The sequence below is a fragment of the Pimephales promelas genome, chromosome 24 (assembly GCF_988280905.1).
Source record: "Pimephales promelas chromosome 24, fPimPro1.hap1.1, whole genome shotgun sequence".
NCBI classification, from domain to species: Eukaryota; Metazoa; Chordata; class Actinopteri; order Cypriniformes; family Leuciscidae; genus Pimephales; species Pimephales promelas.
Genome location: NC_142792.1, coordinates 445,901 through 472,071, shown reverse-complemented (window position 1 = coordinate 472,071; position 26,171 = coordinate 445,901). Strand labels below are relative to the sequence as shown.

General features: G+C 36.2%; 1 protein-coding gene across 1 annotated transcript; it reads right to left on the bottom strand.

Annotated features, from left to right (window-relative positions):
• Positions 1-3,164: 3,164 nt before the first annotated feature.
• On the bottom strand, positions 3,165-9,361 carry proser2 (proline and serine rich 2). The gene is made up of 4 exons (XM_039660573.2): positions 9,235-9,361; positions 8,186-8,371; positions 4,880-5,111; positions 3,165-4,599 (listed from the first exon to the last, which is right to left on the bottom strand). The coding sequence occupies exons 2-4, from the start codon at positions 8,252-8,254 to the stop codon at positions 3,302-3,304; spliced, it is 1,599 nt and encodes a 532-aa protein (XP_039516507.2). The 5' UTR covers positions 8,255-8,371; positions 9,235-9,361; the 3' UTR covers positions 3,165-3,301.
• Positions 9,362-26,171: the final 16,810 nt, after the last annotated feature.

The following is a 26,171-nucleotide window of genomic DNA, read 5'->3' as shown; positions in this document are numbered from 1 at the left end:
CACCTGACTGAGGGTCACCACAGCAACCAGAGAGGAGCTCCATCAACCCACACACACACACACACACACACACACAGGATGGAGGTGATCTTACTTTGGCTGAACGAGTTTGATGGTTGGATAGTGTCCAGTGCCGAAGAGACGGTGGAAAACTCAATGTTTTTGCGTTGTTTCCTCTCCTGATGTTTATTCTCTCTAACCTCAGCGAAGGTTCCTGAGCGAGACGTGCATGGGCTGAACGCAGCCGCTAACATGTTCGCTGTTGCAGTAAAAGTGACTTCGTGTGACCGTGAGAATGTCTCTTTTTGTCTCTGTGCTCTCAAACACTCACCAGTCAGTGAACTCAATGACTAGAGCAGCTGATCAGTCGAATGCTGTCGAACCGGACGCAAACACACACGCGCGCGGACCGGAACAGGTAAGATCAAACCCACAGAAAAGGCCTGGATGATTGTTTGGGTTGGGTTTAAGCGCCAAAACTGCTCACGTCGTAATTTAATTCACCAGGAAAACAGCGACAAGAACATGTAAGATTGGCATAAAATCACACATCCACATGATTAACCTCAGAATAAGAATCGTTTCAATGTACTTTCATATTTAAATGTTTTAGGACAACATTTAGAGGGTTAAATAATTTCTCAATGCCAAAATGTTTGTTTTATTCTGATGTTTTCACCGTTCTGCCGTTTCTGATTCAGTTGTTCTCAATTGTGCTTTGAATTTGTGGTGTAAAAAGACTTTTGCTAGTCTTTTCATCAACTTAACTGATTAAATGTCTCTTGTCAAAGGTGTCTGAGTGAATTATTGAGCTTGGCGCACACCCCATAATGCAGTGCTTCACTGAAGAGCTGCCAAAGAACATAATCATTGACACAAAAAACATTATAACTGATGGTTTCATTGTATTTATTCAGAAACAATTCTATAACCAATGCAGGAAAATATACATTTTTATGTCCAGCAATGTTGTCATTTATATGAAGAGGTGGTAATAAACAATGTTGTTTTGTGTGTGTGTGTAGTGGTGTCACATGTTCACAATCATGCATTCCATGTCCTTCAATAACTGCTTCTCTTGAAGCAAAAAACCGGAGTCAAAAAAAACAAAAACAAAACAATGCACACATCTCCAAAACACACATTCTACATGCATAACACATTAACTCATTCATTGTGAAACTCACAATACACACTACAGGTCAAAACACAACGTGATTAAGGGTTGGTGGTGATTTGAACACGTTCCAGATCTGCAAGCTCTCCATTTGAATCTCTGTGGTTTAGTGTGGGAGGAACTAAACATTTACGAGAGCTTCTGAAGTGTTGCATGCTGGGAGAGAAAGAAGACGGTCATCTAGAAAACCAACCAGTCAAAATCAAGAGAATATAAAAACACAACATTATCATATGAACATGCCGAACATCATAAAGACACGCTATAAGAAACTGAGGTATTTCTTGGGTTATTTCCATCAGTTGATCCTCAAGCACAGACACACTTAAAAAGATAAGCTGACATATTTTACAGCCACACACACTGAGTGTTTAAATAAGTTTAGTTTAGGAATTTTAGCAATTACTAAATTGCTCATAAACAAATGAATCTAACTTAACTAGAGCAAGTATCTTACCTAACTTGAAAATTAAACTGACGTAGCTAAAAAAAAGAAATGAAACTAGGTTAGAAAAATGAAACTTAGTTAAAAAAAAGTGTATGCGAATGTAAAAAATGAAAGTTAAAAAAAGCAAATAAAAGTGACTAACTAATTATCCAATTAATCAATTGAAACTTAGTTAAAAAAAGAAACTTAGTTAAAAAAAAGTGAATGCGAATGTAAAAAATGAAAGTTAAAAAAAGCAAATAAAAGTGACTAACTAATTATCCAATTAATCAATTGAAACTTAGTTAAAAAAAAAAGAAACTTAGTTTAAAAAAATTAAACTTAGTTAAAAAAGAAACTTAGTTAAAAAAATTAAAAATTAAACTTAGTTAAAAAAGAGACGAATTAATCAATTAGGTAATTATCCAATTAATCAATTAGTTTCAAAATGAAATGGAAATTGAAAAGTGAAAGTTTGCTAAGGTTTGAAAAAAGTTGCTTATTATATTATTCGCTTATTATATTATTAAACGTTGCGAAAATTAATGTTAATGCAGCATAACCGCAGCGACGGGCGGTCCAAAACCTCGGGGGAGGGACCACACACACACTAATTTTTATTTTTTTTTGGAAGACGACACACATCTGAAACCGACTCGGCACGCTGACTTTCAACCGTCAGAACCGTGTCGTCTTCAGCGGCTCAGTGGTAGCGGAGTCTAAACGCAACAAGAAGTTGAAATAGAACCAGCAACCACTCGCTTCAGAGCCGGTACCGCTACCACTGAGCCACTGAAGACGACGAGACAACGAGAGTGGTTCTCTTCGTACATTTATCTTTATGGAGGAATCTTAACAGTGTTTTAGGAGTTCAAATATGGAGTGTTTAATCACATGACAATTAGGACTCAATGTTCTGGAACCATGTGACGATGAAGTAAAGATGGCCGAAACCAGGCCATGCGCTTCCAAAGCAGCATGTGGAGCTTGAGATGAATGTGAATCCTGAGTTAGTGTTTGATAAAGATATCAGGTCTGTCAAGCTCAGTCTAAACAAGTGCTAGTTGACTAAAAACATAAATCTGTTGAACATCCCTAACCCTTCTGAACATCTTCAAACAAGGTAATGCCAACACTGTTTGTTTTTGTATATATATATATATATATATATATATATATATATATATATATATATATACATATAAACGATTAGTTGAAGTCAGTGCTGGGTAGTAACTGATTACATGTAATTTAATTGATTACATGTAATTTAATTGACTCACAAGTCAATAATTTAACATTAGCATGTTCATGTTTCTCTGATGTCGTATAATGCAAGTAAAGAAAGCATTGCATCATTATTAAGTGTTTTAGTTTGTTTTAAATTTCTTTAACTTTTTTTTATTGAACTATTGATTCTTCATGAACTTAGATACTCCCTGAAATTCCTTCACAAACCCTGGTTTGGGAAACCCTAACATCAGGTAATGGGTTTAACAAAATTTGGTATAATATGGTATTATCTTCAAATATTCAAATCTAAGTGTTTAGAAATAGCTTACGTTACCAACTACAATTTAGTCATGTACAATGCATTCAGCAACAGACTAAGTATTGTAAGTAATCTACCCAGCAATGGTTGAATTATAACTTCGCAAATGTTTTTGTATTCGAGTCAAAAGGCGCCATGTGAGCTTTTAAGACGAGTCTCTCAGCAGTCCTAGTTTGCGTAGCGCGTTACGTCTGGCCTCATCTGTGGCTCCTCTCCCAGAAAACTGGACCGTTATTCCCTGAGCACGGAAGGATGGCTTTGGCAAGGGCCGTGACCCAGTGGGACTCAGTGGGCTCGGGTGACGCGCGGGTCTCGGAGCCGCGATGGGCGGATTAGCGTTGGATCTGTTTTCACAGAGCGACGCATTCCTCTTGGGTAAGTCTTCCTTCACAGTCCTGTTGGAACAAGGTTCTGGGAAGGAGGTTCTAGATCGGGCTCCGTGAAATGGCTCAGGTGTACTCGTGATTCTTGATCTGCCGCCGTAGTTGTTGAGATGGACCTCCGAAGCCTCTGTTTTGGGTAACGCACTTGAGGCGTGCTCAGTCCTAAAGGACATTGAGGAGTTCAACTTTATGCTCTTCCCGCCATAGCAGTTAAAATCACTATGCGAGACTTCTGCGCTCGTCAAAATTGGTGCAGGGCTTGATTTGGTTTGGCAGTGATCTGTGGTGTCCATAGCGCGGGCGACAGGATTAGCGTTTGCTGGTAAGCTAGTTTTGAATGTGGTGGTGGTTTTGGTGCTTTCGGTCTGACGAGTGTTTGCTGGGATGCTAACGGCTTTCACACTTTCTGTCTCCCTCGGAGAAGCATGTGTGATGGATTGCGATCGCTTGGTTTGGCAGTGGTCTGTAGTGTCCGTAGCACGGACATCAGCACTAGCGTTAGCTGGTAAGCTAGTTTTGAATGTGGTGGTGGTTTTAATGTCTTCAGTCTCCCTCGGAGAAGTGTGCATGATGGGTTGTGATCGCTTCTGAGCAAGTCCGAGTTTCGAAAGCGCCTCCATCCTAGATATGTCCGGTGTGGGATCTCGAAACGATATGCTTCGCGTTGGAAGCTTGCGAACGCAGACTGGCTCTCCGCCGTCCAGAGGGTGCGCTGAACCGGAGAGGTTCGAGAGCATTAGCGCCCGGCGCTCCTGCACGGTCACGGCTTCGGTGGCGATTGAATGGGGAATGTGTTCGCGGCTGCCCAGTAACATGCTAATGCCGCCAGGGAGACGCGTGGGCTTGGCGTGAAGAGGAGGGCCGTGTTTGACCAAGGGGTTTTGTGGCAAATCCAGACTGCTTCTGCGCTGGAGAAGCGGTGAAGAGGACGTGATGCTCTCGTGCTCGACAATCTTGTTGCCGATTATTGATGAAGCTGAAGGCGGATGGTGTCCAACTTCTTGTGGTGGGTCTCGTTTCGCCTTTACCTCGTAATGAGTATCTGGGGCCGCTTGGAAATCTGATGAAGAAAACACATTCACAACTGCTTAATGAATCTCAAATACAGTAAAGTGGATCAAAAACGTTTATCAAAGTTGTCCAAAGACAAGAACATGTATTGTGAACTACTCCTTTAAGTTATTTATTTGCAGTAGATAATTTTAAATTAAACATAACTCATATTGAAGCAGGGTTACAATCGTTGATTAAGATCAGAATTTGAATGTTTTTACATGGAGTTGCGGTTTCATTAGAGGTTCGGTCAGTAAGATGGGTGGATTTGTGTTGTTTTCGGGTACCTGGCGTGAAGGGCAGCGTGTCTTTATGTTTGTTGGCATCGGGTGTAGGGTGGACCAGGTCAATGATGTCATGATCTACAGGGCTGTGATGTCGTGCCGTTTGTGTGTGTGAGGCCGGACGCCCCACCGTGAGTCCCGTCCTCTCATCGTCCTCCTCCAGGGAGCCGATGGTCTCCTCAAAGAACAGAATACACTCCCTTTCCTCGAGACTGAGGAACTGCAGATCATCTTCCTAGAGAGAGAGAGAAAGTTAAAGAAAACATTGAATGACTGCTAGTTGGCACATAGTATATCATGCATGTCTCAATACAAAAAGGCAATATGTGTCATGAATAGTTCACCCAACATAAAAAATACAGTGTGAGGGGGAAAAAATTAAAGTTTTAGTGTCAGTACTCCATTAAACTACTGTATATAATGTATAATAATGCATATTAGTGTGTCCTGATAATGCCACATGTGTTGTTGCGGTAAAAGTGGCCTATACATTATTGTAAATAAATGCATGCAGTGAAAGAGTGCAAGCATTCGTCTAAAATAATTATCATGAATATTGTTATTCTGGCGTCTCTATTGTTCATTGGGTTTCAGCACCAAGTCCAATTCTATTCATTCACACCCATAATGTAATATCAAATTTAGCATTTTAATCAACAGTTAATTTTTTGCAGTATCGCAGTAATATCGTATCGGGTATTGTTACACCCCTAGTAGTTCCTAATATAGTCGAATGTCTAAAGTGGGACGCATGAGCTTTGTGACCTCCAGAGAGCGATCAGTGTGAGGATTTACTGAGGAGCCTCTCCCTGCTCAAACAGCCCAACACAGACCCTACTCATGTACAGCAGCTCCTCTCACAGGTGTGTGTGTGTGTGTGTGTGTGTGAACAGTGGGCTGCTTGTTCACCACTGGTGTACACACCCTTCACCCTGAACAGCCCCACTGTAAGTGATGTCCAGGCAGCTCACACACACACACACACACACACACACACACACACACACACACACACACACATATTGCATCACTTTTGTGGGCTGTCTTTGGTCTGTGCCATTCAGTTTTCAGAAAGCAACAGAAGCAGGACCGGCTTTTCCTCTCTGTTTGTAGAGAACAGCTGATGGTTTGTGTGTGTGTGTGTGTGTGTGTGTCACTCCTTTATCAAACGCACAGGTTTGGATCAAATTACAAACAGCACAATGATGTCATGAGGAAATGATTGTGTGAAAGAGAGAAGAAAGAACTGATTGTGGCATATAAATACAGCATAGTGAGATCTTCTGAATTAAAATCTGAGGTCATTTTAAAATAAAACAGCATTCTGCTCATACTTTTATTATAGTAAAGAAAATGCATTATTTTGGGGGTTGGTTAGATTTTTAATGTTTTGGGAAAAAGTTTATTTGTTTTATTTTTAGAAAGAGTGAAATAATTTTATTTGCTGTTTTCTATGTGAATATCCAGTAAAGTGTAATTTATTCCTGTGATCAAAGCTGAATTTATCATCATTACTCCAGTCTTCAGTGTCACATGACCCTTCAGAAATACGATGCTCAAGATTCATTTGTGATTATTATCAGTGTTAAACAGTTGTGCCGCTTTATATGTGTGGAAACTGTGATACTTTACACTTGCTTAGTTCATTTTAATTTAAAAGTTTTGTCATTTTGTTTTGTCATTTCAATTATTTTATATTTTTTAAATGTGTCTATAAAGTTATTAATTGTATTTTATCACATCAATTTAAACTGAATGAAAATACAGACTTAATTTTAATAATTTCGTAACAGTGCATCTCTTCTTAAAACACACGATTTGAGGAATCATTCATGTCAAATGGACACATACTTTGAGTCTGTAATAATAGTAGAGCTGAACGACTCTGGATAATCTGACAATCATGCTTTTTGTTTAATCGAGATCATGATTATCCCAAGGATCTGAATTGACAACTGAACAATAACGTGTAATTTACTAGAAGTGACAAATTCAATTCAAATATTGATTCGCTTTGAAAGAATGACTCACTCTCAAAGGCTTCACTTGTTTCATTACTGGATGAAACAGCATTTTTGATTGAATCTTTTGAATGATTCAATAACTCACTCATAAAGGCTTCACGTGTTTCATTACTGGATGAATCAGCGTTTTTGATTGAATCTTTTGAATGATTCAATGACTCACTCATAAAGGCTTCACTTGTTTCATTACTGGATGAATCAGCATTTTTGATTGAATCTTTTGAATGATTCAATGACTCACTCATAAAGGCTTCACTTGTTTCATTACTGGATGAATCAGCGTTTTTGAATGATTCAATGACTCACTCATAAAGGCTTCACTTGTTTCATTACTGGATGAATCAGCGTTTTGATTGAATCTTTTGAATGATTCAATGACTCGCTCAGAGACTTCACTTGTTTCATTACTGGATGAATCAGCGTTTTGATTGAATCTTTTGAATGATTCAATGACTCGCTCAGAGACTTCACTTGTTTCATTACTGGATAAATGGACATTTTTAAACGATTCAATGACAAACAGTCTCTTGTCTACTGGTGTAACAAAGTAATGGATACAATCTTTACTTGAAGCGTCATGTACTTTCATAAGGTGATTCGCTCTATTTTGATCACTACTGTAGACATCAGTGTTTATATTCCAACAATAAACTTGTATGGCAGTATTTCTGTGATATTTATAATTATTATAACAGAAATAATGATACTGTGGTTGAAAAGACTGTTTCACACTGAACATGACGACTCACTGGACCAGAACACAGATCTGAATCAGTGTGATCGTACTTAGAGCCGAATCACTGTGATTTAGGAATGATTCATGCGTTTGAATCGAGATTGCGATCTTTAAACAATTAATCGTGATACTAATCAGAAAACCATCTGAAAATGACTGTGCCATCCAGAACCTGCTGGTTTTGTATAGATCATGTCATGTTAATGTTTCACATGCTGCTCGACTACATTCTTGTCTTTACTACAGAAGCACATTCCTCTGAGAGAGTTCAGCGCTTTATACGAATGCAGTGATTATCACACACACACACACACCACACCTGTCTGAGGACCGAAACACAATGACTTTCCTGTCATGCTTTGAACTGAAGGAACTGGTTTCCCTGCATCAATCAGTTTGTGTGTAAACGCGTGGGTTCATTTCCTTTTACTGACCAAAAAAGTGTTTCATAAATCTATTTTAATCATAAATAAGGTGTGGTCAGGCTTATCTGTAGTCATTATTATCGGCTTAAACGATTCAGGTTAAGTGTTGTGTTTTAATACTCACAGAGAAGCCATTTGGACCATCGTTCCGGCCGTAGTGAGGCGTCCGACTGTTGTGCATGTGAACATCCATTACGGCATCCAGGCCACGGCGTCTTGTGAACAAAAGGTAGAGTGGAAAAGGTCAGGGGTCGTGTGAAATGGTCCAAACATTCCCACGTACCCGATTGACTTGTTTCACATGATGCACCTGGAACACACACACACACACACACACAGTCAGAATCAACTGCTGTTCTCAGATCACTGAGGAATATTGTTTTTGCTCACACAGATCTCCTGAGGTCTGACTACAGCACTTATCAACACCACACAGCTTTTATAGTGTCATAAATGCTAGAGAATTATAGAACCTGAAAATAAAATATAGAAATATAGAACCTTTACAATATACAAGATAGTGACGCAAACAAATAAACATGGTAACAGAACATTCTGGCAAGGTTCTCTCAAAGTTATGAACAAACGTTTTTCCAGTAACATAAACAGAGGGTTTGTTAAGAGTCTGGTCGGTAGAACTTGTTTAAAATGTAAAATGTTCCAATAAAGTTTGTAAAGTGATCATTTTAAGTTCTATTAAACGTTTTAAACAACTGGACGCTGTTCAGGGAACATTCAGAAATAGCGTTTTCATAATTTATTTGGAATGTTAGCAAAACGTTCTTAGAATTATTTAATCTATTTATTTATTTATTTTTAATTGGTTATCTAGAAAGAGAAACAAAGGTGTAACTATTCTATAATATTAAAATAAAAATAAAAAAGCAATTGTTGCATAAATGTATCTTTTTTAGGACGATGTCTTTTTTTGCATTATGACTTTAACTTAATTAAAACGACTTGTGTTTATCGTTAAACTAGTCGGTACAAATAAATACTACAGTGAGATACGGAGTTTTCAAATTGACTTCAATGTCATGTAAATAATAATGATGAAATCATATTCAAATACATTTCTTTGCGGTGAAATAATGTCCTGTGTCCGTTTTGAATAAGATCTACACACGAGTCTAAGATGAGTAAAAGACATTTAGAGAGGGAAAACTAACTTACCAAAACATCATGAAACATCTGACCAGAGCAAGTTAAACGAATAAACCGAGTGCCATTCCAGTTGTGTTTCTGTACGCTGAGAGTGAATGTGCTTTAAATGAGTCTGTGCGCGTGAACTGGATCATCAGGTTCTACGGGAGCGCGCGCTCGCTATGACGAACACCGACTTCCTCCTCATTTTCTAAGCAAACGTTTCCAAGACTTTAATAATTGATAAACACTAGGCGGGGTTTGGCAGGGAAATGTTTGTGTCTTTATCAGAGTAAATCTGTGTACTGTCAGTTATGTTTACTTTGTTGTAAACAACATTAATGTAGATGTCGCGCCCTCTTGTGGCAGAAGCCTTATCATTGTTTGTGAATAAAATTGTTGAACGTACAAATTATTTGAAATTATTACGTGAAATTATATTACAAATAATAATTGTTTATCGCATGGACACATGTAAATGTGAATCTCATATTCATGTTATTTTATTTACCCCCCCAAAAATAAAATGAATAAAACGTTGAATAAATATTAAATTAGCCTATATTTTGCATAGTGATGTCAAATTGATTAATCTGCTTGCTTTATTAAATTTCTGTGAATGGAAAACTACTGTCACACCAACCTTAAAAGCACAGTTTGTTTCATTTGTATCTGTTACATTGTATTTATTTGTGTTTTTGATTGTAATTTGATTATTTGTTATTTTATTACTGACTATTTACTTGAATTTTAATGTTTATGTATATTAGTTAAGTTATGGTAGAAGTTTTAGCTATGGGTATCAAAATTGGAAGATACAATTGTGAATTTTCTCTGGTATCTCTAAAATGTTGGTGTCGTATCTGCCTGTTTTCGGCAAACCTGCATGGCCAGTAAAAATATATATATATTTTAATTTTATTATTATATTTTAAAAAAATTGTGTCAAAAGCCCTGGTCTTACCAGGGATATCCGAGAAAACTTGCGGGAAAATGAAAATATTTGATTTCAGTCATGTTCATGTGCAGTGAGAAATAGTCTAATATTAATCTATCCAACTGTCCAGTCTTGCTTATACAGATGCTTTTTATGAAACAATCATGACTATATATGCGAACAAAAGAGTCCACTATCAGAGAACAGATGAACTAACATGTACAAAAATAATATAACATCTCTGGCGGGTTATTTTGTAGCCTACATCTATTCTCTGATAGTGGACTCTTGTTTGCATATAGTCATGATTGTTAATGTTATTGTTATTGTCATAAAATATCTAATTCTGTATAAGCAATGTAATGGTTTAGTTTTGCTTTTATAAAATGAACATGCATGTAATAAATCTGTAATACGATAAATGAATCTTCCTAAGTTGATTTGTTGTTAGCTGTAAGTTATAGTGGCAAGAATAACTTTGTTAAACCTTTAGGGGTGGTTTCCCAGACAGGGTTTATATTAAGACAGGGGTAGGCCTTAATCTACTTAATCATGTTTTAAAAACACATATTAAGTGCATATTACTAACAAACAGATTACCAGATTTATTTTCTTTTATTTTAAAGCTGATGTGTGATGTGCAATTTTCTTTTCTTTTTTTTTCTTTTTTCTTTTTTCTTTTTTTTTTGCTTGCATTAAAATATTTCTCTTGGGTTTTTTATGCTTCTCAGTTCCATGCAATTTAAAATACAAACATAAAATATGACTAGTCCTTGACTTGTTAATTATTACAATTATTTGATACATGTTTAAACATATATAGTGTGTGTGGCAACAAAACATGTGACAAACTTGTCTTCTTAAGAGGAAATATTTTGTTAGATGTATAAACTTATGAAACAAGTCAATGGATTGTGTTATACTGTGTACTGTTGTGTTTAATCTAATACTGTGTAGAAATAAATAAATAAATATTATAATTTTAATAAAGCAAGTCAAATAACGCCCTCCTGTGGTTAACTAAGGAAATAACAAGCTACAAGTTAATTATAAGTCCGATGACGTTATTAATAATCTGCCGTTATTGGCCAAATTGATTAATTCAGGTGTGCTTGACCTCGGTAGTCATGGCAACAATAATCAGACACACCTGAATTAATCAATTTGTCCAATAATGGCAGACAGGAAACAAGGAGCTGGCTGAAGTTCAGGAAGTAGTGCAGCTGGGCATAAAGCCCATTAAGTGAATAATCCTAACTAACCCTAACCCTAAGTTAATTAAAGGTCCGAAGAAAACCGTGCATTAAATTAATTTCATTTGATTTCATATTTAACAAATAGTTTATTGCAAAATATTGTAACTCAAAGTTTTCCTCTGACTGCAGTCACAGCTGTAGAAATAAGTTGCAGCAGTGTAATTCACACAATTCACCACAGGAGGGCGACTGGCTAAGTTGCCTTGTTATAAAGTTTTAGTGCTTAACTTTTTGTGTTCAAAATGTTCAAAGGTTATATAGTGAGCGAGTACATGCATCAGTTGTCCAAATCGTGCTTTGTCTTATCCTGAATCACTGTGGTACACCTATAATAAGTGTTTATATTCGGACTATTTTATACTGGTTCTGGTCTTACCGCTGCGGAGGAGCACAGGACCTGCGTGACTCGTCATACATGTTTGGTTCAATATTAAATTATACTCTAACTTAACGTTACCTTTGGCTCGTGGAGAGAATAATATTCATTTGAACTTTTTTCATTTCACTTGAACACACACCAGAATTCTTGCCGAGTCGATTTATCTATTTCGCTGACTCAAATCTTTAAATGTTTATGGGTAAAATGACAGCAGTGTAATTCACACAGTTCACCACAGGAGGGCGATAAAACTCCATTTTAAAGAATATCGCAGCATAGGGGTGGGCTAATGGGGGCTGTTTTCAGTAAAGCCCCGAATGTTTTTTATTCCCATGCATTGTACACACCATCACTGAGAGAATTTAATTAATTAAATGTATATTTCTCGACTCTCGCATCGTAGCGTCCGTCAACATACGCATTGTCATTCACAACCGACAAGAACCGCCCATTCAGGCTAGTGCTTCTGACTGACATGTAAACTGGCCAACCATCGATGAGAAGCAACGCGTCTGTACGATCCAGCCAATGAAATTAAATATTTTGGAGCCATGTGTTTGTTGATGATGTGTAAGTTAGTAATGAATGAGTAAAATTGATACAACAGCTTCAGCAGGTAACTTCTAATCATAGTATTAGATTTCATTCTTTAGATTGTCAGATATGCTACATTTTGATCGTTTAACACTTTGTGCAGCACAGTCAATAGGACGTGCACGTGCGCGCGCGCGCACAAGCATTTTAAGAGCGTTATATGTTTGGTCAGCATGGCCAAACGTAAAGAAAATATTTCGCTAACGAAAATGGTTTCAAACAAAGCATCACAGTGTTTATTAATTGAATTTGCTTGTAAACGATTCACTGACCGCCATTCAAAATCATTTATACTTTTTTCCTAAATGAATCATCTGATTTGAACGAATCGATCGAACGAAGTACCATTTTCATTTTTTCAATATTTCATATTTCTGTATTCCAAATTTGATATTTGATCCATCAGTCTCACACCATTATTTATGCAAATTGTAAGTGCTGTGTAAAATGCATCTACAAGTGCTCCTTCAAAAATATAAGTGTAGACCCATGTGTTTTAATTATAGGACTTGGCTTTTAGCCTTTCTGTTTGTATTATGTATAAAGTAAAATGTAATGTGTAAAATGTAACGTGTGCTTGGAGAATGGGTTAAGATTTTTTTTTTGTTATTATAGAGATTCTTTAGTCACCTCTTTTTATATATTCTCACAAAAATCATGTTGTTAAGTGAATGCTATTTATTAAAACAATAATAGAGCTGAGCTTGCTATTTTACCATGTCAGGAAAGAAGAGGATGTGTGACATTGTGATTTTTAATTTTAATTAGCAAGAAAGATCCACCTTGTTAAAAAAAACCCAAAAAAACAATAAATAAAAAAATATAAAATTTTATTTAAAGTTTATTCCTTGTATCGTGACCCATACATGGATTTCTCTAAGCCCCGGATGTCCACTCACCCTAGAACCGCCCCTGATCGCAGATGTAAAATATATTTATAGAAAATTTGAAAGGTAATTGCCAGATGTTTTACTGCGTCACATGGCAACCAACAATTTATTAAATATTACAAAATATTGTAACTCAAAGTTTTCCTCTGACTGCAGTCACGGCTGTAGGAATAAGTTGCAGCAGTGTAATTCACACAATTCACCACAGGAGGGCGACTGGCTAAGTTGTCTTGTTATAAAGTTTTAGTGCTTAACTTTTTGTGTTCAAAATGTTCAAAGGTTATATAGTGAGCGAGTACATGCATCAGTTGTCCAAATCGTGCTTTGTCTTATCCTGAATCACTGTGGTACACCTATAATAAGTGTTTATATTCGGACTATTTTATACTGGTTCTGGTCTTACCGCTGCGGAGGAGCACAGGACCTGCGTGACTCGTCATACATGTTTGGTTCAATATTAAATTATACTCTAACTTAACGTTACCTTTGGCTCGTGGAGAGAATAATATTCATTTGAACTTTTTTCATTTCACTTGAACACACACCAGAATTCTTGCAGAGTCGATTTATCTATTTCGCTGACTCAAATCTTTAAATGTTTATGGGTAAAATGACAGCAGTGTAATTCACACAGTTCACCACAGGAGGGCGATAAAACTCCATTTTAAAGAATATCGCAGCATAGGGGTGGGCTAATGGGGGCTGTTTTCAGTAAAGCCCCGAATGTTTTTTATTCCCATGCATTGTACACACCATCACTGAGAGAATTTAATTAATTAAATGTATATTTCTCGACTCTCGCATCGTAGCGTCCGTCAACATACGCATTGTCATTCACAACCGACAAGAACCGCCCATTCAGGCTAGTGCTTCTGACTGACATGTAAACTGGCCAACCATCGATGAGAAGCAACGCGTCTGTACGATCCAGCCAATGAAATTAAATATTTTGGAGCCAGGTGTTTGTTGATGATGTGTAAGTTAGTAATGAATGAGTAAAATTGATACAACAGCTTCAGCAGGTAACTTCTAATCATAGTATTAGATTTCATTCTTTAGATTGTCAGATATGCTACATTTTGATCGTTTAACACTTTGTGCAGCACAGTCAATAGGACGTGCACGTGCGCGCGCGCGCACACGCATTTTAAGAGCGTTATATGTTTGGTCAGCATGGCCAAACGTAAAGAAAATATTTCGCTAACGAAAATGGTTTCAAACAAAGCATCACAGTGTTTATTAATTGAATTTGCTTGTAAACGATTCACTGACCGCCATTCAAAATCATTTCTTACTTTTTTCCTAAATGAATCATCCGATTTGAACGAATCGATCGAACGAAGTACCATTTTCATTTTTTCAATATTTCATATTTCTGTATTCCAAATTTGATATTTGATCCATCAGTCTCACACCATTATTTATGCAAATTGTAAGTGCTGTGTAAAATGCATCTACAAGTGCTCCTTCAAAAATATAAGTGTAGACCCATGTGTTTTAATTATAGGACTTGGCTTTTAGCCTTTCTGTTTGTATTATGTATAAAGTAAAATGTAATGTGTAAAATGTAACGTGTGCTTGGAGAATGGCTTAAGATTTTTTTTTTGTTATTATAGAGATTCTTTAGTCACCTCTTTTTATATATTCTCACAAAAATCATGTTGTTAAGTGAATGCTATTTATTAAAACAATAATAGAGCTGAGCTTGCTATTTTACCATGTCAGGAAAGAAGAGGATGTGTGACATTGTGATTTTTAATTTTAATTAGCAAGAAAGATCCACCTTGTTAAAAAAAAAAAAAAATTATTTAAAGTTTATTCCTTGTATCGTGACCCATACATGGATTTCTCTAAGCCCCGGATGTCCACTCACCCTAGAACCGCCCCTGATCGCAGATGTAAAATATATTTATAGAAAATTTGAAAGGTAATTGCCAGATGTTTTACTGCGTCACATGGCAACCAACAATTTATTAAATATTACAAAATATTGTAACTCAAAGTTTTCGTCTGACTGCAGTCACGGCTGTAGGTATAAGTTGCAGCAGTGTAATTCACACAATTCACCACAGGAGGGCGACTGGCTAAGTTGCCTTGTTATAAAGTTTTAGTGCTTAACTTTTTGTGTTCAAAATGTTCAAAGGTTATATAGTGAGCGAGTACATGCATCAGTTGTCCAAATCGTGCTTTGTCTTATCCTGAATCACTGTGGTACACCTATAATAAGTGTTTATATTCGGACTATTTTATACTGGTTCTGGTCTTACCGCTGCGGAGGAGCACAGGACCTGCGTGACTCGTCATACATGTTTGGTTCAATATTAAATTATACTCTAACTTAACGTTACCTTTGGCTCGTGGAGAGAATAATATTCATTTGAACTTTTTTCATTTCACTTGAACACACACCAGAATTCTTGCCGAGTCGATTTATCTATTTCGCTGACTCAAATCTTTAAATGTTTATGGGTAAAATGACAGCAGTGTAATTCACACAGTTCACCACAGGAGGGCGATAAAACTCCATTTTAAAGAATATCGCAGCATAGGGGTGGGCTAATGGGGGCTGTTTTCAGTAAAGCCCCGAATGTTTTTTATTCCCATGCATTGTACACACCATCACTGAGAGAATTTAATTAATTAAATGTATATTTCTCGACTCTCGCATCGTAGCGTCCGTCAACATACGCATTGTCATTCACAACCGACAAGAACCGCCCATTCAGGCTAGTGCTTCTGACTGACATGTAAACTGGCCAACCATCGATGAGAAGCAACGCGTCTGTACGATCCAGCCAATGAAATTAAATATTTTGGAGCCATGTGTTTGTTGATGATGTGTAAGTTAGTAATGAATGAGTAAAATTGATACAACAGCTTCAGCAGGTAACTTCTAATCATAGTATTAGATTTCATTCTTTAGATTGTCAGATATGCTACATTTTGATCGTTTAACACTTTGTGCAGCACAGTCAATAGGACGTGCACGTGCGCGCGCGCGCACACGCATTTTAAGAGCGTTATATGTTTGGTCAGCATGGCCAAACGTAAAGAAAATATTTCGCTAACGAAAATGGTTTCAAACAAAGCATCACAGTGTTTATTAATTGAATTTGCTTGTAAACGATTCACTGACCGCCATTCAAAATCATTTATACTTTTTTCCTAAATGAATCATCTGATTTGAACGAATCGATCGAACGAAGTACCATTTTCATTTTTTCAATATTTCATATTTCTGTATTCCAAATTTGATATTTGATCCATCAGTCTCACACCATTATTTATGCAAATTGTAAGTGCTGTGTAAAATGCATCTACAAGTGCTCCTTCAAAAATATAAGTGTAGACCCATGTGTTTTAATTATAGGACTTGGCTTTTAGCCTTTCTGTTTGTATTGTAAAGTAAAATGTAATGTGTAAAATGCAACGTGTGCTTGGAGAATGGCTTAAGATTTTTTTTTGTTATTATAGAGATTCTTTAGTCACCTCTTTTTATATATTCTCACAAAAATCATGTTGTTAAGTGAATGCTATTTATTAAAACAATAATAGAGCTGAGCTTGCTATTTTACCATGTCAGGAAAGAAGAGGATGTGTGACATTGTGATTTTTAATTTTAATTAGCAAGAAAGATCCACCTTGTTTAAAAAAAAAAAAAAAAAAAAAATTATTTAAAGTTTATTCCTTGTATCGTGACCCATACATGGATTTCTATAAGCCCCGGATGTCCACTCACCCTAGAACCGCCCCTGATCGCAGATGTAAAATATATTTATAGAAAATTTGAAAGGTAATTGCCAGATGTTTTACTGCGTCACTTGGCAACCAACAATTTATTAAATATTACAAAATATTGTAACTCAAAGTTTTCCTCTGACTGCAGTCACGGCTGTAGGAATAAGTTGCAGCAGTGTAATTCACACAATTCACCACAGGAGGGCGACTGGCTAAGTTGTCTTGTTATAAAGTTTTAGTGCTTAACTTTTTGTGTTCAAAATGTTCAAAGGTTATATAGTGAGCGAGTACATGCATCAGTTGTCCAAATCGTGCTTTGTCTTATCCTGAATCACTGTGGTACACCTATAATAAGTGTTTATATTCGGACTATTTTATACTGGTTCTGGTCTTACCGCTGCGGAGGAGCACAGGACCTGCGTGACTCGTCATACATGTTTGGTTCAATATTAAATTATACTCTAACTTAACGTTACCTTTGGCTCGTGGAGAGAATAATATTCATTTGAACTTTTTTCATTTCACTTGAACACACACCAGAATTCTTGCCGAGTCGATTTATCTATTTCGCTGACTCAAATCTTTAAATGTTTATGGGTAAAATGACAGCAGTGTAATTCACACAGTTCACCACAGGAGGGCGATAAAACTCCATTTTAAAGAATATCGCAGCATAGGGGTGGGCTAATGGGGGCTGTTTTCAGTAAAGCCCCGAATGTTTTTTATTCCCATGCATTGTACACACCATCACTGAGAGAATTTAATTAATTAAATGTATATTTCTCGACTCTCGCATCGTAGCGTCCGTCAACATACGCATTGTCATTCACAACCGACAAGAACCGCCCATTCAGGCTAGTGCTTCTGACTGACATGTAAACTGGCCAACCATCGATGAGAAGCAACGCGTCTGTACGATCCAGCCAATGAAATTAAATATTTTGGAGCCATGTGTTTGTTGATGATGTGTAAGTTAGTAATGAATGAGTAAAATTGATACAACAGCTTCAGCAGGTAACTTCTAATCATAGTATTAGATTTCATTCTTTAGATTGTCAGATATGCTACATTTTGATCGTTTAACACTTTGTGCAGCACAGTCAATAGGACGTGCACGTGCGCGCGCGCGCACACGCATTTTAAGAGCGTTATATGTTTGGTCAGCATGGCCAAACGTAAAGAAAATATTTCGCTAACGAAAATGGTTTCAAACAAAGCATCACAGTGTTTATTAATTGAATTTGCTTGTAAACGATTCACTGACCGCCATTCAAAATCATTTATACTTTTTTCCTAAATGAATCATCTGATTTGAACGAATCGATCGAACGAAGTACCATTTTCATTTTTTCAATATTTCATATTTCTGTATTCCAAATTTGATATTTGATCCATCAGTCTCACACCATTATTTATGCAAATTGTAAGTGCTGTGTAAAATGCATCTACAAGTGCTCCTTCAAAAATATAAGTGTAGACCCATGTGTTTTAATTATAGGCCTACTTGGCTTTTAGCCTTTCTGTTTGTATTATGTATAAAGTAAAATGTAATGTGTAAAATGTAACGTGTGCTTGGAGAATGGGTTAAGATTTTTTTTTTTGTTATTATAGAGATTCTTTAGTCACCTCTTTTTATATATTCTCACAAAAATCATGTTGTTAAGTGAATGGTATTTATTAAAACAATAATAGAGCTGAGCTTGCTATTTTACCATGTCAGGAAAGAAGAGGATGTGTGACATTGTGATTTTTAATTTTAATTAGCAAGAAAGATCCACCTTGTTTAAAAAAAAAAAAAAATTATTTAAAGTTTATTCCTTGTATCGTGACCCATACATGGATTTCTCTAAGCCCCGGATGTCCACTCACCCTAGAACCGCCCCTGATCGCAGATGTAAAATATATTTATAGAAAATTTGAAAGGTAATTGCCAGATGTTTTACTGCGTCACTTGGCAACCAACAATTTATTAAATATTACAAAATATTGTAACTCAAAGTTTTCCTCTGACTGCAGAGGAACATTCATCTACAAGTGCTCCTTCAAAAATATAAGTGTAGACCCATGTGTTTTAATTATAGGACTTGGCTTTTAGCCTTTCTGTTTGTATGTATAAAGTAAAATGTAATGTGTAAAATGCAACGTGTGCTTGGAGAATGGCTTAAGATTTTTTTTTGTTATTATAGAGATTCTTTAGTCACCTCTTTTTATATATTCTCACAAAAATCATGTTGTTAAGTGAATGCTATTTATTAAAACAATAATAGAGCTGAGCTTGCTATTTTACCATGTCAGGAAAGAAGAGGATGTGTGACATTGTGATTTTTAATTTTAATTAGCAAGAAAGATCCACCTTGTTAAAAAAAAAAAAAAATTATTTAAAGTTTATTCCTTGTATCGTGACCCATACATGGATTTCTCTAAGCCCCGGATGTCCACTCACCCTAGAACCGCCCCTGATCGCAGATGTAAAATATATTTATAGAAAATTTGAAAGGTAATTGCCAGATGTTTTACTGCGTCACATGGCAACCAACAATTTATTAAATATTACAAAATATTGTAACTCAAAGTTTTCGTCTGACTGCAGTCACGGCTGTAGGTATAAGTTGCAGCAGTGTAATTCACACAATTCACCACAGGAGGGCGACTGGCTAAGTTGCCTTGTTATAAAGTTTTAGTGCTTAACTTTTTGTGTTCAAAATGTTCAAAGGTTATATAGTGAGCGAGTACATGCATCAGTTGTCCAAATCGTGCTTTGTCTTATCCTGAATCACTGTGGTACACCTATAATAAGTGTTTATATTCGGACTATTTTATACTGGTTCTGGTCTTACCGCTGCGGAGGAGCACAGGACCTGCGTGACTCGTCATACATGTTTGGTTCAATATTAAATTATACTCTAACTTAACGTTACCTTTGGCTCGTGGAGAGAATAATATTCATTTGAACTTTTTTCATTTCACTTGAACACACACCAGAATTCTTGCCGAGTCGATTTATCTATTTCGCTGACTCAAATCTTTAAATGTTTATGGGTAAAATGACAGCAGTGTAATTCACACAGTTCACCACAGGAGGGCGATAAAACTCCATTTTAAAGAATATCGCAGCATAGGGGTGGGCTAATGGGGGCTGTTTTCAGTAAAGCCCCGAATGTTTTTTATTCCCATGCATTGTACACACCATCACTGAGAGAATTTAATTAATTAAATGTATATTTCTCGACTCTCGCATCGTAGCGTCCGTCAACATACGCATTGTCATTCACAACCGACAAGAACCGCCCATTCAGGCTAGTGCTTCTGACTGACATGTAAACTGGCCAACCATCGATGAGAAGCAACGCGTCTGTACGATCCAGCCAATGAAATTAAATATTTTGGAGCCATGTGTTTGTTGATGATGTGTAAGTTAGTAATGAATGAGTAAAATTGATACAACAGCTTCAGCAGGTAACTTCTAATCATAGTATTAGATTTCATTCTTTAGATTGTCAGATATGCTACATTTTGATCGTTTAACACTTTGTGCAGCACAGTCAATAGGACGTGCACGTGCGCGCGCGCGCACACGCATTTTAAGAGCGTTATATGTTTGGTCAGCATGGCCAAACGTAAAGAAAATATTTCGCTAACGAAAATGGTTTCAAACAAAGCATCACAGTGTTTATTAATTGAATTTGCTTGTAAACGATTCACTGACCGCCATTCAAAATCATTTATACTTTTTTCCTAAATGAATCATCTGATTTGAACGAATCGATCGAACGAAGTACCATTTTCATTTTTTCAATATTTCATATTTCTGTATTCCAAATTTGATATTTGATCCATCAGTCTCACACCATTATTTATGCAAATTGTAAGTGCTGTGTAAAATGCATCTACAAGTGCTCCTTCAAAAATATAAGTGTAGACCCATGTGTTTTAATTATAGGACTTGGCTTTTAGCCTTTCTGTTTGTATTGTAAAGTAAAATGTAATGTGTAAAATGCAACGTGTGCTTGGAGAATGGCTTAAGATTTTTTTTTGTTATTATAGAGATTCTTTAGTCACCTCTTTTTATATATTCTCACAAAAATCATGTTGTTAAGTGAATGCTATTTATTAAAACAATAATAGAGCTGAGCTTGCTATTTTACCATGTCAGGAAAGAAGAGGATGTGTGACATTGTGATTTTTAATTTTAATTAGCAAGAAAGATCCACCTTGTTTAAAAAAAAAAAAAAAAAAAAAAATTATTTAAAGTTTATTCCTTGTATCGTGACCCATACATGGATTTCTATAAGCCCCGGATGTCCACTCACCCTAGAACCGCCCCTGATCGCAGATGTAAAATATATTTATAGAAAATTTGAAAGGTAATTGCCAGATGTTTTACTGCGTCACTTGGCAACCAACAATTTATTAAATATTACAAAATATTGTAACTCAAAGTTTTCCTCTGACTGCAGTCACGGCTGTAGGAATAAGTTGCAGCAGTGTAATTCACACAATTCACCACAGGAGGGCGACTGGCTAAGTTGTCTTGTTATAAAGTTTTAGTGCTTAACTTTTTGTGTTCAAAATGTTCAAAGGTTATATAGTGAGCGAGTACATGCATCAGTTGTCCAAATCGTGCTTTGTCTTATCCTGAATCACTGTGGTACACCTATAATAAGTGTTTATATTCGGACTATTTTATACTGGTTCTGGTCTTACCGCTGCGGAGGAGCACAGGACCTGCGTGACTCGTCATACATGTTTGGTTCAATATTAAATTATACTCTAACTTAACGTTACCTTTGGCTCGTGGAGAGAATAATATTCATTTGAACTTTTTTCATTTCACTTGAACACACACCAGAATTCTTGCCGAGTCGATTTATCTATTTCGCTGACTCAAATCTTTAAATGTTTATGGGTAAAATGACAGCAGTGTAATTCACACAGTTCACCACAGGAGGGCGATAAAACTCAATTTTAAAGAATATCGCAGCATAGGGGTGGGCTAATGGGGGCTGTTTTCAGTAAAGCCCCGAATGTTTTTTATTCCCATGCATTGTACACACCATCACTGAGAGAATTTAATTAATTAAATGTATATTTCTCGACTCTCGCATCGTAGCGTCCGTCAACATACGCATTGTCATTCACAACCGACAAGAACCGCCCATTCAGGCTAGTGCTTCTGACTGACATGTAAACTGGCCAACCATCGATGAGAAGCAACGCGTCTGTACGATCCAGCCAATGAAATTAAATATTTTGGAGCCATGTGTTTGTTGATGATGTGTAAGTTAGTAATGAATGAGTAAAATTGATACAACAGCTTCAGCAGGTAACTTCTAATCATAGTATTAGATTTCATTCTTTAGATTGTCAGATATGCTACATTTTGATCGTTTAACACTTTGTGCAGCACAGTCAATAGGACGTGCACGTGCGCGCGCGCGCACACGCATTTTAAGAGCGTTATATGTTTGGTCAGCATGGCCAAACGTAAAGAAAATATTTCGCTAACGAAAATGGTTTCAAACAAAGCATCACAGTGTTTATTAATTGAATTTGCTTGTAAACGATTCACTGACCGCCATTCAAAATCATTTATACTTTTTTCCTAAATGAATCATCTGATTTGAACGAATCGATCGAACGAAGTACCATTTTCATTTTTTCAATATTTCATATTTCTGTATTCCAAATTTGATATTTGATCCATCAGTCTCACACCATTATTTATGCAAATTGTAAGTGCTGTGTAAAATGCATCTACAAGTGCTCCTTCAAAAATATAAGTGTAGACCCATGTGTTTTAATTATAGGCCTACTTGGCTTTTAGCCTTTCTGTTTGTATTATGTATAAAGTAAAATGTAATGTGTAAAATGTAACGTGTGCTTGGAGAATGGGTTAAGATTTTTTTTTTTGTTATTATAGAGATTCTTTAGTCACCTCTTTTTATATATTCTCACAAAAATCATGTTGTTAAGTGAATGGTATTTATTAAAACAATAATAGAGCTGAGCTTGCTATTTTACCATGTCAGGAAAGAAGAGGATGTGTGACATTGTGATTTTTAATTTTAATTAGCAAGAAAGATCCACCTTGTTTAAAAAAAAAAAAAAATTATTTAAAGTTTATTCCTTGTATCGTGACCCATACATGGATTTCTCTAAGCCCCGGATGTCCACTCACCCTAGAACCGCCCCTGATCGCAGATGTAAAATATATTTATAGAAAATTTGAAAGGTAATTGCCAGATGTTTTACTGCGTCACTTGGCAACCAACAATTTATTAAATATTACAAAATATTGTAACTCAAAGTTTTCCTCTGACTGCAGAGGAACATTCATCTACAAGTGCTCCTTCAAAAATATAAGTGTAGACCCATGTGTTTTAATTATAGGACTTGGCTTTTAGCCTTTCTGTTTGTATGTATAAAGTAAAATGTAATGTGTAAAATGCAACGTGTGCTTGGAGAATGGCTTAAGATTTTTTTTTGTTATTATAGAGATTCTTTAGTCACCTCTTTTTATATATTCTCACAAAAATCATGTTGTTAAGTGAATGCTATTTATTAAAACAATAATAGAGCTGAGCTTGCTATTTTACCATGTCAGGAAAGAAGAGGATGTGTGACATTGTGATTTTTAATTTTAATTAGCAAGAAAGATCCACCTTGTTAAAAAAAAAAAAAAATTATTTAAAGTTTATTCCTTGTATCGTGACCCATACATGGATTTCTCTAAGCCCCGGATGTCCACTCACCCTAGAACCGCCCCTGATCGCAGATGTAAAATATATTTATAGAAAATTTGAAAGGTAATTGCCAGATGTTTTACTGCGTCACATGGCAACCAACAATTTATTAAATATTACAAAATATTGTAACTCAAAGTTTTCCTCTGACTGCAGTCACGGCTGTAGGTATAAGTTGCAGCAGTGTAATTCACACAATTCACCACAGGAGGGCGACTGGCTAAGTTGTCTTGTTATAAAGTTTTAGTGCTTAACTTTTTGTGTTCAAAATGTTCAAAGGTTATATAGTGAGCGAGTACATGCATCAGTTGTCCAAATCGTGCTTTGTCTTATCCTGAATCACTGTGGTACACCTATAATAAGTGTTTATATTCGGACTATTTTATACTGGTTCTGGTCTTACCGCTGCGGAGGAGCACAGGACCTGCGTGACTCGTCATACATGTTTGGTTCAATATTAAATTATACTCTAACTTAACGTTACCTTTGGCTCGTGGAGAGAATAATATTCATTTGAACTTTTTTCATTTCACTTGAACACACACCAGAATTCTTGCAGAGTCGATTTATCTATTTCGCTGACTCAAATCTTTAAATGTTTATGGGTAAAATGACAGCAGTGTAATTCACACAGTTCACCACAGGAGGGCGATAAAACTCCATTTTAAAGAATATCGCAGCATAGGGGTGGGCTAATGGGGGCTGTTTTCAGTAAAGCCCCGAATGTTTTTTATTCCCATGCATTGTACACACCATCACTGAGAGAATTTAATTAAATAAATGTATATTTCTCGACTCTCGCATCGTAGCGTCCGTCAACATACGCATTGTCATTCACAACCGACAAGAACCGCCCATTCAGGCTAGTGCTTCTGACTGACATGTAAACTGGCCAACCATCGATGAGAAGCAACGCGTCTGTACGATCCAGCCAATGAAATTAAATATTTTGGAGCCAGGTGTTTGTTGATGATGTGTAAGTTAGTAATGAATGAGTAAAATTGATACAACAGCTTCAGCAGGTAACTTCTAATCATAGTATTAGATTTCATTCTTTAGATTGTCAGATATGCTACATTTTGATCGTTTAACACTTTGTGCAGCACAGTCAATAGGACGTGCACGTGCGCGCGCGCGCACACGCATTTTAAGAGCGTTATATGTTTGGTCAGCATGGCCAAACGTAAAGAAAATATTTCGCTAACGAAAATGGTTTCAAACAAAGCATCACAGTGTTTATTAATTGAATTTGCTTGTAAACGATTCACTGACCGCCATTCAAAATCATTTCTTACTTTTTTCCTAAATGAATCATCTGATTTGAACGAATCGATCGAACGAAGTACCATTTTCATTTTTTCAATATTTCATATTTCTGTATTCCAAATTTGATATTTGATCCATCAGTCTCACACCATTATTTATGCAAATTGTAAGTGCTGTGTAAAATGCATCTACAAGTGCTCCTTCAAAAATATAAGTGTAGACCCATGTGTTTTAATTATACACTCTTAAAATGGATGTGTTAAAAACAACACAACCTGTGTTATATCTTAACACATCTGTGTGTTTAGTTAAGGACAACACATTTTGTGTTACTTTTAACTCAACCAGTGTGTTATTGTTCTTAACACGGAGTGTGATTTCACTAAGTTTGCACTTTGAATTAGATTAAAATGTAGCAACTGACAAAATATTGTGTGTAAATAAGTTTTATTTACACTGGTGCACTCTTATAAAATGATTTTGTAAATAACACAACCTGTAAAAAGAGATGTCAAAAATGACACATGCTGTGTAGATTTTAACACATAAAGTGTGTGTGCTTAGGGACAACACATTTTGTGTAGATTTTAACACATGCTGTGTAGATTTTAACACATGTAGTGTGTGTGCTCAGGGACAACACATTTTGTGTAGATTTTAACACATGTTGTGTAGATTTTAACACGTTTTGTAGATTTTAACACATTTAGTGTGTTTGCTCAGGGACAACACATGTTGTGTCAAATTTAACACACAACCTGTGTCGTTTCTTTACACATCTCTGTGTTTATAAGGATTACACATTTTGTGTTACGTTTAACACAACTAATGTGTTAGACAGCAGCAGTGTGTTGTTGAAACCTTTTACACACTAATGTGTTATAGTAACACAACTTGTGTCAGATATGCGTCACATGTGACTGTAGTCGGAGAGTATTTGCCAGAGTTACTTCCCGTGTGCTTACAAAAGTGTTTGGATGAACACTGACACGTATTGGTAACTTGTGTTTATGTAGTCCAGTGATGTTTAATAGAGTTTGTTTGAACATTTGGATGTTTTAAACATCATTAATCTACATAGAAAAGCTCTTATTGAGAATTAATAGAGGTTTGATGTTTCATTTCAGTTTTATTTCAAGTCACCAGAATCGTGATTAATGGCTC